We start from the raw sequence: 15584 nt of genomic DNA on the forward strand, positions 1-15584 counted from the left end.
TTAGGGTACCCCTTAACAGCTTGAGGAGCTGTGATTCATCCAAAATGATAAAGGCGGAATTGCTTGTGTAATTTACAGGTGCCAAACCGAACGCATTAAATCTGAGTTGCTTACATAGTTAGAAGCACGATGCTTTTCACGGGATTAACCGCCCGGTTCCCGTGTTGCTACAAGTTCCCTTCAGCCCTTCCATAATCCCTCGGCCAGAGGAAGCCCGTGAGAAGAAAAAGAGAGCTGCTGGAGTATGCACCAGAGGGGTGAAACAGCTAGAGAAAATATTTAACAAGTGTTGGGTATTGTCTGAAATTACTTTTTAATTAATACCCAACAACTTCTGTTAACTTTTTTTTCTGAATATTGTTCACTAGTCTGACAGCTTGCTCGTGGTGTGGGCAGATAGTTCAGGGTAAATTTTAAATAATTTTGCTGACAATGATTTTTCAGTTGTATAGTACTAGAATGTGTTTATTTTAAACTGAACATTCTTTCTGCTACCTTATCAGCAATCTTTCTTTATTCCTACGCAGCCCTTATCACAGAAGTATTTATTTATAATTCTTTCTTTGCAGGCTAATACCCTACACAGAAAGTGAGACTCAATCACACGCACATGCTGGTCGCTGGAGGAGAGGCACGTTTTCATTTAGCAGTGTTGTTATTCTTTGGGGCGAAATGAAGAATTTGATTCTGGTTTGGAAACATTCAGATTTCTAATGCAACTGAACTTCAGTAGCCTTTTTTTTGCAGTACAGATTTCAGCAAATGTCCTTTTCTTAAAGAAAGATGCAGAACCTGGCACTAGCAGAAAGCCTCGCTGACCGAGACACGTCCCAGCAGATGTCTCTAGAAGCCCTCGCAGCTGAAGGAGGTGGTGCGGCTGGCCGTGAGCTTGACTGTCACTTGAGCGAAAGGACAAATACCGAAGAAATTCTGGATCCTGAAGTTATGCAGCAAAGCTTCCCAGCAGTGAATAGCAAAGGGGGGAGTTCCGAGGGGTTTTCTGAGAGCAGTTATAGTTCCTCAGAACCCAGCAGTTCCTGGGGTGATTTTGAAGGCTTCAGGGAGAGCACAGACCCATCAGAGAGATTCAGTCATAATCCTGAAGTTTTGGTGATGTCAACAAAAACTTCCAGAGTTGATGCGGATGTAAGCAGCGGACGTGGTGGCACTTCTGCTGGTCACTTCTGTTCTGAGCCAATGCTGCCCAGGGGGATATCGAAGGCTTCGAGCTCCCTAAACGAGGTATGTGTGGGTAGTGAACCAAAGACAGAGAGATGTTTGTGTTGCTGTTCCCTACAGCTCAAGTTTTGTTACTGGATATCTTCTCTATGGAGCATAAGGTTTTACGGGAAAGAAACTGTCAAGCTACTCTGCAGCTAATTCGAGTGGAACACAAGCAACTTCTTTACAGTGTTTGACAGATACTTAACTTGTCCTGCTTGGGGAGCTTTAAAGAATGTAATGTGCTGCTCTACTTCGAGACACCAGGAATAACTAAGCAGGTACAAACCACGAACCTTGCCCTAAAGCACACACACGATTTACAAGCTAGACACGAATGAGCATAGGAAACAAAAAGAATCGGAATGGTGAGTGACAAAAAGAGGGTGGAAAAAAATTCTATGAGTTGACTGCAAGCTTATTGAAGTAAACCGATGTAACATTGAGTTAGAAATTGGCAAAACCTATAACTTTTGGTATTTAATATACTGTCTGAACAGTCCAACAGTCTTTCTGGAATTTCAGATTGATGGCAGCAGTTAATGACACAAAAACAATTAATAGAAATAATTTAATATAATTAATATTTTAGCATAGGCTGTTACATTCTCTCCTACAATGTTAGAACTAATAATCTAGTTTATATTTGTATTTACCAGCACAAAAAAAAAAAAGGATCAAATTCAGAGTTATACTTTGCTGCAATTAATGGCTTTCCATGTTTGCAGAACACGCATCACCAAAGTGACACAAAGCAACAAAAGGAAAATAAGGATGTACAAATACAAACTCAAGTGCCCTCATTCATACTACTTTTATTCTAAATTAAAACGTTTGAAAGAAGAAAGCAATCGACTTTGTTGGGGTTAATCAGTAGCAGTAATAGATTACTGCTGTTGGTCCTCCAGGTGAGCTTTGGTATGTGTAGGGAACAGAGGGTTTTCTGGAGACAGGTTCTCCTGCCCTTGCCTGGGAACTTCACCTGCTGGCAGAGATACCACTAAGTAGAGCACAAAGGTACACATGGGATAAACTGCCAGCATTGGTAGAGTGGAGATAATGAGATATCTCCATAACATAAACAGAGAACTTAAATTGCTTGGAAATTGGGGACAGGAAGTCTTATGTTATACGAAAGAGAGTATGTAATAACTGGGGTTGAAATGGAGTACAGCAGATCGTTTATAGCAGATCTACTTTCTTTCCAAGAGCAATAGATCTTAATCTTACTGAAGCCTTTGCTTGCTTTTTGCATTTATTAAAGGCAAAGGAAATGCCCATTATGAGCTAAGTAAGTTAACCATGCCTAGAGTTTCAAGTAGTCTTTTCTTGTCACAGGGTAGAGAAACGGCTGCAGAGGTATTGGAGATTTCTTTGGGTGTAGAATACGTGTGTAGCTTGTCCTTCATCCCTGGGCTTTCTGTATTGTTTGAGATCATAAACTCTTCAGGGTGGGGCTCTTTCATCTGTATGGTCCAGGCAGTTTCATCTGAGGTCAGACTGCTGGCCTTAAATATCTAATGCTTCAGTTAATTACACGTTGGCATTCTGGAGCAGAATCATGTATTTTAAGATGAAAACAATCACTAATTTCCTTGCAGTATCTGGATATTTTGCCTACATGATTGAGTAACTTTAAGGATTGTTCATGCGTTCTTTAAGTGCTGGCCTCTGTGAGCCCTAGGGACTAGTGCACTTGCTTAAGCACTGGAGTATTCTGATATGACAGGATATAGAGGATTTAATCAAAAAGCTTGTATGTGAAATTTTTGCATTCATATTTTTATAATTAGCACAAGGCTGCAAGGTAAATGGAAGTATACCTACACTTTGTTTTAGAAACACCCACTGAAGCAGACAGTAATAAAGGTAATAAAATCTTGTCTTTTTGGCCAAACTGTAAGCCACTGACTCGTATGCATGTCAGAATAACATCCCAGGCTCTAAGCAGGTATTACAAGTGGGGCAGATTGATGCTTCCCCTGACTCATACTTCTGTGCCTGTATTTCCCCTCCACCCCAAAGCCAAGAGCAGCTGCCTGACTTTTCCTTAGCTCCCGTCCCATTTCGGTTTTGATACCTGCTTTGAAGCTTCTTTCCCTTGAGTGTGACTCCCCACGAGTGCTTTAGGAAGTGTGTTTTCACAGGATTCTGCTTCTCCAGCATTTTTGTCCTCCATATAGTATCCCTGTGGCAAGTTAGGTCTACTGAAATGATTTACAAATCAATTTAAAGTATTATGATGTTTTGGCAAGATAAAGAAAAAAAAATTTACCCAGCATTCTTTGAATGTCCCAGCAGTCACCTTTTGGGACAGGCAGTTTAGCAAGGCCTTGCTTCAGGAGGGAGGAGAGTAGGGCACAAATTCCATTTCTAGAAGCATGCTGGGTAGTACAGGAGCCTTCTGCCAGCTCTGTTGTTTTTGCCCACTCATCATCAGATTAAATCCGTATTCTCTCAGTATTCACTGCACTTGTCTAAGTTCAGTATAATTAAACTGGAAATATCTCAATTTATTTCAGCTGTTTGAATTACAATTAAATGAAACTGTCAAAACATGGAGTATCCATCCCTATGTTTTTCAGATTAAATTGTTGATTGCTAGGCAGAGAAACAAACTGACTGGTTTTCTTCTCTAGCTTCGACACAACATTGCTGCTCCTGGATTGCAGTCCCTCTGCAGGGTGTTGAAGTCAATTAATTGCTTTGATTTAGAAAATTGCAGTGATTTTTACTTTGAAGGAATAAAAGGACAAGGCTGCTGGACCAGATGGCATGATAACATCCCTTTAGGAGAAGATGTAAATTATACACGTTTTTCCTTGTGTATGTAGTTCTTAGTCTTCAGATTACCCTGTTACTTCCAGTAGGCCTGTTCAGATCACTTGTTTTCAGTCTTCCAAGCCTCCTCCTCCTCACTGCTGGAGGGGGAACAAGTATGTAAATCTGGCTCTATTTTTAACATAGGCTGGAAAAAGTTTGCTGCAAATGCAAGAATATACAGACGTACCCCAGCTTCTTATGCAGGCTTACGCATTGGGAGTATTTATTGGTGACTGTAGCATTTAGTAGTTACGTTACACTTGGCTACATTAGCTGTGTTCAGATACTAAGTTAACAAAACAAGCTTTTGAATTGATGTATAAATCAGTTTTGAACTGGACTAAATTAGCTGAGCAGCAGGATGACTCTTGAGTGCTAATAGGCAATAGAGCTGAGTAGCTAGAGGCTAAGGTTCATCAGAAACTCTTGGACTCTTGCTTCTCCTCCTCTAATTCCAAGTAAATGCTCAAACCACTGAACTATGGACTCAGTCCCTCTGTGCCATTATTACAAATTTTTAAAAGTGTCAATAATACAATCTCTAGAAATATCACAGCCTTTGGACTAGGTCCTTCACGAATTGTGGGTGTGGCCTGTATAACATATGTAATGAAACTCTGTTTTTTCTAGGCAAAACACAGCTATGAGGATATATTTAAGTTGGGCTTTCCAGAAGTCTTTGTTTCACAGTCCAAAGAGAGCATAAGAAGCTTAGATCAAGTGCTTGATACAAATAATGAAGATGTTGGGATTCCTGAACTTATGAAGAATCAACTTTGGTAATAAGTTTAGATCAACAGTTTAAAAAAGATAATTGAAAAGTTCCTCAGCAATTATGCTGTTTAATTCATAATTAAAAATAATAAAAATCAGTGGTACTTGTAGGTGAACTTTAAAATATTTTAAAATTATTGTATTCTTCAGCACATAGATCTTACCAGTTTTGTATTGTGTTGTTAAGGGAAATGGATCAGGTATTAGCCATTGGGAAACAAGGAAGGGAGTACAACAAAATCACAAATTTTGTGCTTAGTGTTTTTCCTGCAGTTGGTGTGCCTTCTCATGACTAAGCCTCTGGAATGCCACATCACCCAACAGGCAGCCTGTTCTTCCTGTTTGCTTGTCCTTTCTTTACAACACATCTGACTTAGTTCTCCCTCATCTGAGGCAGGAACATTGCTGCTGCTTCTGCTGACAATCTGCTCACTTCTTTTTTCTCTCTTCTGAATATTCCCAGGTGGTAACTTCTCATTGCTTCAGAATCTGTGGTGCATCTGGCTTCTTTCCTGGGGTTCTGCTAATAGCAATTAGTATCATTAACTTAGCTTTCTCTTAAGAAAGCTGGAAGGCATTTAGATTTGTTACATGTTTTGAAGGATCAGCAGCTTCTGAGAAGTATTGTAGTTACTGAACAATCTGGTAGTTTTGCATAATCTGAGGCTTTGTATCTAGAAAAATGGGTCAGACCATACTTTGGAAATGTCATAAGAATCACAAAAAAAGTAGTGAGAACATTTAATGTGGGCATCCTTCCTGCAAGTTCCTTGTATATCCATTCTATTTTAATCAGCCTCAAACTTGTGTAAAAAGAGACTGCAGTATCATAGCAGAGCAGCAACTCCAGACAAAAAAGGCCTGATCTGCTGTGGTGAAGGACTCGGATCAGTGACAATTGCGTCCTGTACTAAGCAGAAAGCAACTAGATTTATACAGGCTGGGTGCAATGCAGGAACCCAAAGCATGATGTAGAGGGAACTCTAATTCTCACTGCTTCAGCAGAGTGTGCCCGTGGCTGCTGCAGTGGAGGAGCCTGGCTGAGAGGAAGGAGGAAGGTTTGAGAGACACAAAAAGCAAAGTGCAGAATTAATGGGGCTAAACTCTACCTGCATTTCACAGCAGCAATCGAATAATGCTGGTTGTTGGCATATCACAGTCTCTGAAATATGCTTCTAATGCACTTCTTACCCAGGAAGCCCAAACATACAGTTACGTGGATGTTCTATTTGTTAATTCTTCTACAAGTTTATTAGTACATTGGGTTGATAGTTTGAATGAATGTAGAAAGAGTTATAAGTTGCTTTTTAGTTCAAGGTGGGCTAGGTACACGACTGTATGTATCGAAAATAAGTTATATACACTCACTGGAAACTTTGTACACCTTATAACCTCAGATTGCATTTTCTTTCCTAGCATTGATTCTGGAAACATATGGAGAACTCTTAGAGACTTTGATAATGCCCCCAGCCTAAGATATCCCTGGAGTAAATCTCATTGCCAAGAAAACCTCTTGAGTGTTCTTGGAATAGATGCAAATCAAAAGGTAATTGAACAACAGTTTGCTAGTGTGCCAGCAAAAACACTCGGTTATGAATCTGCTTTTCTCTAAGCTATGCGTGCAGATGTGTCAGGAACTAGAGCTGGGTGAGTCATAAGGTTTTTTGCAGAGAGCTTTCTAAAGTGATAGTCTGGTGTTTTCTCATTGTTATGTGTAAGTAACTATGAAATTGTGCAGGATCAAATTTTGATTGTCTTTAGATTGCAGTCACTATGTAGTGCCTGGGTACGTTCAGCTTTAGTACACATGTAGAATTAGCTTCCAGATGTGTGTGCAGTAAGAGGGTTTTCTTTTTTTGCTCAGAGCATGAGAAAATTGTTAGCCTCTAATACCTTTCCATTAAGTGAAAATCAGATTTGAATCAGAGAGGCTGTTAAAGTAATTACTGAATGTTTTTACTGTATGTGAACTGACAGTGTGTTCCACATCACTTTTCCTCAGATTGTTCTGTTTTTGCAAGGTTTGAGGAAGAGTATGTTTTAAATTGAAAGCGAGACTAAACCAACAGTACTGTAATATCTCAAAAAGAAATGTCTCTGTTAAATCTCTTGTTTTGGGAAGATAAAGGTATCAGAGATGCTTTAGTATTTGACCTGGCTATTTAATTGGGATGAATTAGCCACACATGGTTTTCAGAAATAACTGTTCCAGTTGATAATTTGATTGTTGAAGCATGGGTGGGGATAGGAGTTGGGGACAGGGTACTGCTTTCAGTTTGGATTTTCTGGATGTATTTGGGCTTTCATGCAACTTATATACAAACAGAGCGACAGTGCTGAAGGTGTAGGACTTATCCTGCACTTGAAAGACACTTTTATAGAACTGTTACTTGAAAGAATAGGAGATGTTTCTCTAACATAGTTGAACTCCCCTTCTGTTCCTTTCTTGCACATAGATACACCAGCACTAAATCAATGCCCAGGCAGCTTAAATTTATGGTAATTTATTGACATATGTTAAACTTGTTGTATTATTTTTAACAATGCTGATTAAGATGTATTTTTCAGCTATTTTCTTGTGTAGTTTAAGGCTAATTTTAATTGGAAATGGATTTTTATTAAAGTCACAATTAGATTCATGTGTGTAGAAGTAGTTTTGGGATAAAATTGTTTTAATTCAAGGGGGGGACATGATAAATCAAAATACAGCTTCAGAAAGTAAAACATTATTTGAGAGGAACTTCTCTTTGGGTTATATGCCTTGAGATCAGATAGAAATTTGTAAAGAAAACGTAAATTATGCTTTATTAGGACTTTTCTGAGAGCCAGGATGACATTTTTGAGGAATCAAATGTTAAGAACAATGAGGACTGCAGATTGGATGGATTCAGTGTTAATGACTGCAAAGCACTGATCCAGACCAAGGTAAGAACTCCTATCTGACAGCGTTAGAGAAGGTACAATATAATATGCCAAGTGCAAAATGATGTAACATGGGGGATACTTACTCATTACTTATGCTGGACTTTAGGCCAAATTACTTACTGGTTCAGAGAGAGCAGCAATGTATGTAGTCAGGATGCTCTAATGACAAAGGAAGATTAGTCTGTAGAAGGATCAACACAGTCACTGAGGAAGATGATTGTAACTCACTCTTAAAATGAGTGTATGGTAAGAGGGACGTTGGAAGCAAAGCTGGTAGAGAAGACGTTGCATTCAAACTTGCATTTCAGATATTCAGAATGATTCAGATTTGTTTAATTCACTTAAGGAGAAAACAGGAGGAATGCAGAATTGATGTTATAATTAAAAAGATTTGAGAATGTTGCTGTTTCAAGGCTGTTACAAAACCTATAGAGAGATTAGATTGAAATATTTTGCCATTAGTGCATTTACGTCTTTAGTCAAACAGGTCTTGATAAGCTATGTGTCTTTCTTGCTAAAGCAATAATTCTGTTCTGCTTTCTTCTACAAGTACATGAGGGTGGGATCACAGTAGCTGATACCTACTCAGAATTGTCGAAAATACAGAGACAGGGTTTATTCAAAGGAGAAGCTGTTCAAAGTAGATTGAGTGAAAGGAATCATGATACAAAGTTAAGGTAGATGAACAATATTTTACCAGAGTAGCCTCTGAAGGGAAAGAACAAGTCCTGCAGCTTGGTGTCTCAAAGCAAAGCTCGTTAGGAAACTTATGTTGCCATTTCTAATTTTAAGTTAAACTGTATAGTGGAGTGTTTTCCTTTTATTTCCAGTTATGTCCTTTTTATTTTTATCATGCTATTTTTATGAAAACTCTAGAAAAATTAGATCAAAATATGTAAAGTGATTAATTGACTGTAGGATGGAAAAAATTTAACTTGGTTTTCCTTTTTCTCTCAGCTTTCTGTATCACTGGATTCCAGACATGGCCCTCTTTTCACCCACAACCTCTTTTTGAAGACTACATCACCAAATGAAAGCGTGCAATATATAACGAGCCCAAGGAAGAAGCACATTTTTGCTACACACAACCTAAAAATGAAATTTTTCGGTAGTGGTATTTGTTGAACCAAATGCACTTTTAAATTTTTTTTTTTTTTTTCTTTTTGAATTGAGTGCAGTTTTTCTTCTTTTTCTTTATTGGCTTGGTACTATAGACCACATGTGTTCTTTAGGAAAGCGACATATTGCTGTGTATGAGGTACCTAAAGCCATGTTACTAGAAGATATTTATCCCATTTAGTTGTGAAGTACAAGGTGTAACTTTGTCCTTGCTGCAGGGTCATGTCTCTTACAGTAAATCCAGCTGCAATCTCATTTTTTAAAGGTTCTCTGGACTACTCTCCTGAACTACTGACCTCTCAGGCCTTAATGCCTCTTGGATCAAAACCCTTGTTTCCCTACCAAGGTGTAAATGCACCTCAGGCATGTTGCAATGTGTGCCTCGTCACCATCTCTCCTCACATTTGGTCCAGTTTGGATCAGTTGAGATCTGTTACTTTTCCACTGCTGAATATAATGGGAGGAGCCTCCTACATCTGGTGGCTTTCCACGTGGTTTAGGAAAATAAGTGTTTTAACTGCTGTCTGATAAATCTTGCTGTGGTGATGTGGGTAGGGTCAGTGAAATGTTTTGTTTTGGCATTAGTTTCTAACTGAAATAAACCACCTCTCTGAAGCTGATTTTAACAGGACTTCTTGGATTCATTCAGCTACCAAACGTTTACACCACATGTGACTGCGCCTGTTAAAGCTTCACAGCCCTGTAGTTCAGGACTTGCAATGCACAATGCTGTGAACTGATGCCCTTTTAAAAATTTATAGTAACTCTTGACTATATTGCCCATGCTCTTGCATGGTTCAGTGCCAGAGGGGAGGGATGCACTTCACCATCGTTCGTATAAGCCATGGAGCTTCCTTGCCAACTGCAACGGCTTTATTCATTGGCAATAACTTTTACACAAGTTACTAATCTGCTTACTGCTTGGGCCATTCTGACTATGATACTTTTATATAGCTTTTTATTTTATGTGTTAAAAGCAGGCCACAAACTTACATATTCCAAGAGTAAGCCAGTTTATTATTTAATGTGCCTGTTTTGTTCTTAGAATTAAGAACACCACAAAGCACTGGCAGACTCCAACCCATAATCTAGTAAACTGTTCAGCAGTGAAGTTACAATTGCTCTCACTCAGAACTTCAGTGGTGTTCATGATGCCTCAGTGCCGTGAGCGTAGGGGAACGGTGCGCGGGTTACTCGGTGGATGCCAACAGGCCATTTGGCAAAGTGCTGTTGGACAGTGGCTCAGCAGCTGCCCTGGCCCTACAGGGAGCTCTGTGTGCCAGGCTGAAAACTCCACATAGACCCAAGAGCAGGGTTAACTTCTTCACTTAGCACTGGATTTGAATTCATTTTCCATTTCACTTGTATTTCCAAGCACTTAAACGGGTTATTAAATAGGTTGTAGACTTAAACTCACAGAATTAGTAAATTGCCAATAAATGATATGCAGTCGAGGTTGGTAATAAACAAACATTATTGAAATAAATTATAAGATCCAATTTTCACGCTTTCAGACATGCAGAGCCCTGCAGAAGGGCTTGAGGGGACAATCTGTAGCTGGGGCTGATGCACCAGAGTCCCTCACACTCTTTTTCTTTGGGCTTCCAAGTTTGCCTTTGCTTTTGCTAACATCGGGTGAGTGTATCAAAGAATGTTCTGTGCTGTTATCCTAGGAGAAGGGTGAATACATCATCTTTTCCTCATTGTAGCAGGTTTTACAGCCATGTTCAAGGTATGTATAGTCCTTAAAATTGTGCAGAGTAGGAGGGCAAAGTTTTGGGAAACAGCATATTGCTAGCATTTGTAGACTTATTTTTGAAAGGTCAAATAATATGTAGAATTATTCTATTATTCTAGTCTTTTATTCTATTTTTATTCTGTTCTTTTATTATTATATTAGCATTCCAGACCCTAGGATGATTTCTAAGTGTATCATAAATCCTCCATTGGTTGGACATAAGCAGAAGACTTGGAATAAAAACCGAAGCAACAAAAATCTTGTAAAAGCTTAAAGTTTCTTTTCCGAGTACAGGGTCATTACAGGATTTAAAAGCACTCATCTTTTTAGTAGTGAAGATCAGTTTTAATAGTCCTCCTATTTTTTACTCCCATTAAGATGACAGGGGGAACTTAGCTAAAACTGAGCTGCTCTCAGAATGATTGTTAAAGCCCAAACTTCTCTGTATGTCCAAGTTTAACTTGCCCGATCCACTCTGGAAGATGCCAAGAAAACAAAGACAACCCGCCCAGGCAGCAGATGCGACAGGGTCGCTTCAGCCACATCTAGCAGAAGTTCTCCAATTCTGCTGAAATACAGATGTGAACTTCCAAAGCTGCAATCCCCAGCACAGCCAGGGTGCCGAAGCACCGCTAGCCTGGCTTAGTGCTCTGCTGGGATACATGGGCCTTAAGGATGGAAAAATGCATGGAATGAAGTTGCAACATTTTCTTCTTTTTCAATCAAGGCAAGATGCCTGTGAACGCTGGGCAAAAACTTAAATGCCAAAAATCCTCCAGCTTCCCTGAACATCTGCTTTAGTAATATTTATAGCTGCATCTTAATAGCTTAACTCTTTGCTTCATTGGGACTGGCTCATGATTAGCTTTGTAACTAATTATAACTCATCTCCCTTTTTTTCTTTTATTTTACTCTTGCTTGAGTTTGGAAGTGAAGTCTCACTTCTGGTGTACAGAACACTGAGCCTGGCAGAGCACACAGGCATCACCTGTGCCTCCCCAGACAGCCCTGTTTTAAGCCAGCATTGCACTGAGCTGTGCTGCTCAGCACACTTTTAAGTTCAGCTCTTTCTGTATGGCTAAAATTGATGAGTAGGTGAAGCCCTATACCACCTTTAAAGAGTCTTGACATGACCTGAAAGCAATACTTCAAAAACATTTTCTTTTCAGAACCAGATTTCCGTGAAGAAGTTACTGCCCGACCTGTGCTTTCCATGCGGTGGTCAGCGAGACGAGGCAGGAAGAATTCCTGGTCTGAGAGCAGAAACCAGTGCAGTCTCACCAATAAAATGAAGTTCACTGCAGAAGAGTCAGGATCTCATTTTAGAGGCCCACAACAGGCAGAGGTTGGATAGCTTTAAACCTGACATCTCTGGTGTAGTTTTTATTAGCAATGTCTAGCAGGCAGTGTTCCACTAGCACTGAGTGGCAGTGTTTTTGTCCCAGACTGACAAGCATAGAAGTCTGAAATGTCAACAGTATGTGCATCAAGGACACTTGTATCTGACACTCGCTTTCAAGCACAGCAACCCCTGAAGCAACACTTCAGGGCCAAGGCTGCGAAGACAACCCAGGGCAATCAGAACCCAGAGGACAACTAAATGCTAGCAAACCTGTCTTTGGGACAGGACTCCCACCACCCTGCTGGCCAGGGAAAAGTGCTCTGTGGGGACAGGATGCACAAAGGGGGAACAACGGTGGAGGAAAAGTTAGTCAAAACTTGGAGCTCATGGTTTAAACACTGATAATAGCTACCAGCATAATATTAACAGCTAGAGCAGGCAAAGCCTATATATCATGGCATATGAACTGTAACTACCATATTACAACATAACTTAACTACAGAATCAGCCAAAACAAACCTGGGAGGATGAGATATTGTGTAAGAAGATGACCACTTTGCATCCACTTAATAATGATACAGCAAACGAACCCAACAAGTAAAAAGCAAGGAGACCCCCAGACCTTGACAGTAGGAGTTATCCTGTGAGGGGCAGGGAACTTAACACTGTAAGGAATTATAACTGCCCCTACCCATCTCAAGATGTAGCACCATGATTAAAAAGTGCTTTCATGAAGGTGATGGCCCGTGCAGAAACCTAGAGTCAAACCCTGTTAGGGTGGCTGGCACGTGTAACAGCAAAGCTCTGTAAGGTGTTCAGGATTTCTGGGACGAAAGCAAAGTGGAGAGAAAAAAAATAAAAATAAAAATGTACAAAAAAGCAACCACCTAGGGAAAATGTAAATGTTATGTCATCATGAGTGAAAGGCCAAATGAAGGGGTGGTAAGAGACAATGTATTTTTGTTTTTCAAACAGTCAAATACAGAAGGCTTCAAAATGTAAATGGTTAAACTGCAAAACTGTGGCTTTTATTTCCAAACATACAATAAATAGGTCCACCACAACTAGCCTCTAACTTCATTTTACATGGAAGGATTTTAAAATTAGTTTGTGCATATTTAAAAATTAGACTTCCCTTTGCACATAATTCCATACATAACCGAACTGCATTACATACCAGCTTATGGTCTTGGCACTGTGATGGAAGCAACCAATCAGAAATACAGCTTTGTAGCAAGCACTTGAACAAAAATTACATTTTGAATTGTTGATAAAACAGCTACCAACAACTTAATCTTTTTCTGAAATACACAAAAACCTTTGCATGTCAATGCTGAAAAGCAAGTTGTCTTCTCTTATGCTCCCGTAGGGGCTGCAAAGTGAGTAAGTGGATTTGTTAAGTGTTCGCTATTTGCTACATGATACAATTTTAATAGCAAAATACCTTTACTGCATAGTAACATTCCATGTTTTCAAATGCAAAAAGAAATTAGATGCAGTCTTTTTATTTTCTCCCTCATCACTGAATTTAAAAGACATTTTAAACCACAACTCTGCTTCATCACAGTGCAGAAGGCCCTTAATATTTCAAGGATTTATTCAGTCGTATCTTTAATACAAAAGTAGAGGCTGAGGAAAAGCCAGAGTAGTCTATACACAATGCACAATCTGTGTACATTCTGAAGCTGTACCTCTTCAAGAACTATTTATACACTTTTCAAACAAATCCCTTTATCCAGCAATTCAAAATATTTTAGATCAGAAGTTTTATATTAGAATCAATACATTATATGCATATAAATACATTTATACCCTTCGGTTGCTAGACAACCCAGATGGCTGTGAGAATGTGACCTGAACTGGTTCTCCATTGGTTCGGGATACCAAATTGTATCGGCACCTAACTGTTACCCAAAACAGTCACAGTACAAAAATGGAGATCTCTGCACAGGGCATCAGTTAAGACTAGAAATACGAGGTGACACCCAGCCCCTGCAGTCGGGCCAGGATTTCAGCTTCTGTGAGATGCAACACACAGGGAACACTTTTATTTTTTTCCCCTCTGCCGATGCCTCGTTCATGAAAAGTCTCAGCAGAAAACCCAAAACAAAAATCCATAAATCCAACAAACTAAAGCAAAGCTTTTAGAACTGCAAATTTTCTTACAAGACAGGTGCTGCAGCTTTCAAGAACAAAGCAAAAGTTTCATAAAAAAACAAACCCAAAACTCATGTGCAAGTGTGTAGCTGAGAAGACGGTATCAAGGGTCGGTGGAGACCTGGGTTCAAGCTGAAACAGGCTCCAGACTGCCTTACAGAAAGAACAGTTCCCACTGCAAATCTCACCTTCAGTCAGCGAGTGCACTTGCAAATACTGACACCCCCTGCCCCGCGGTGCAGATACACCCCTCCTTCCCCAGCACAGCCCCATGGAACTTGGTCGCCAGCACTGGTGTAGTAAGAATCCTGCTCAGCTTTTTTTCTTAAAGGACACAGAAACAGTGACTCTCTTGAGCGTCCTCCAAAGGTGCTAGGAGCTTTAAGTTTGAAGCATTTCTTTCCACCGTGCCAGGTATAAAAACGTGTATCTTTTTAAATAATATTGCACATAAAAATCATCTCAAACTTTGTAGTGAAAGCAGGGTTGAAAGACAGTGTTTTCCAAAACAGATTTAAAAGCTACCTGTACATAAGTTTTAATTTAAAGAACGCCAAGATTATTCAAAATCTAAGCACATAATACTGACAGAAAAAATGTTAAATTGCACAGTCTACATATAAATTACATTTGTAAATACTTAAAAGTTTTTAAACATTGAATACCCTTGATTTCACAAATCAGCTAGGTCACTGTCAAAAGATCAGCTTAATGAGTTAGAAGAACTGTCTCCAGAAAAAAAAAAAAAAATAGAAACAAAAAGATCTGCAGTCTTAGATGAAGCACTGGAAAGAGTTAAAGCATTTCAGCTCAGAGGTAGTGCTAACACATCCAACTAGAAGTCCATTATATTTGAACTATGATGAAATAACGTAGTAAAATGTAGAAAGACTATAAAATTTACAAAAATAAATAGTTCTGAATGCTTTAGAAAATGCAAGAGCCTTTGTTGGTAAGTGTCTTGATCTGCTTCTCTGACCGAAGGAGAGCAAAGCGTGTCTCGTTTGTAAAATATACCCATCTCTAGTGACACCTCTGCAACCCGGGCAACCCGACCGTGCCACCCGCCGGGCGCCAGCCTGGCACAGGCTTCCATAGGAAAAATAAAGTGGAGGCTCCGCAAAAGACCACCTCATATGAAACTTGTTCTGCATGTAAATTCTTCTGACAAATTAAAAATTGCACATAAAAAAGTTTATTGAAAGAGGCATGAGGGGTGATGAGGGTATGTGCCTATTGTTCCACATACACCCTTGGAAGGAAAATGATGATTGCACAGTTCTGATAAATAAATATTTCTTTTTTTTTTTTAAAAAAAAAATCTGCCACTTTTTTTGGTTGGTAAGTTTTGGAGTTATTTAGAAAAATCCCACTATGGACAAATTATCTTGTGTTCTAAAGAACTCTTTATAACTTTTCCAGTGGCTTTTATCCTGAAACCAAGTGAAAGTGGCAGTTTAAAAGTATCTTTGGGTAAAACAAGTA

General features: G+C 39.3%; 1 protein-coding gene across 1 annotated transcript; it reads left to right on the forward strand.

Moving 5' to 3' along the window:
- The first annotated feature begins 783 nt into the window (after window positions 1-783).
- Window positions 784-8868, forward strand: LOC103780593 (chromosome unknown open reading frame, human C14orf79). The gene is made up of 5 exons (XM_008948282.1): window positions 784-1242; window positions 4675-4823; window positions 6235-6364; window positions 7630-7743; window positions 8701-8868. Exons 1-5 carry the CDS (start codon window positions 784-786, stop codon window positions 8866-8868), a joined length of 1020 nt encoding a protein of 339 aa, XP_008946530.1.
- The last annotated feature ends 6716 nt before the right edge of the window (window positions 8869-15584 follow it).

Source organism: Merops nubicus, unplaced genomic scaffold (assembly GCF_000691845.1).
Source record: "Merops nubicus isolate BGI_N331 unplaced genomic scaffold, ASM69184v1 scaffold30929, whole genome shotgun sequence".
NCBI lineage: Eukaryota > Metazoa > Chordata > Aves > Coraciiformes > Meropidae > Merops > Merops nubicus.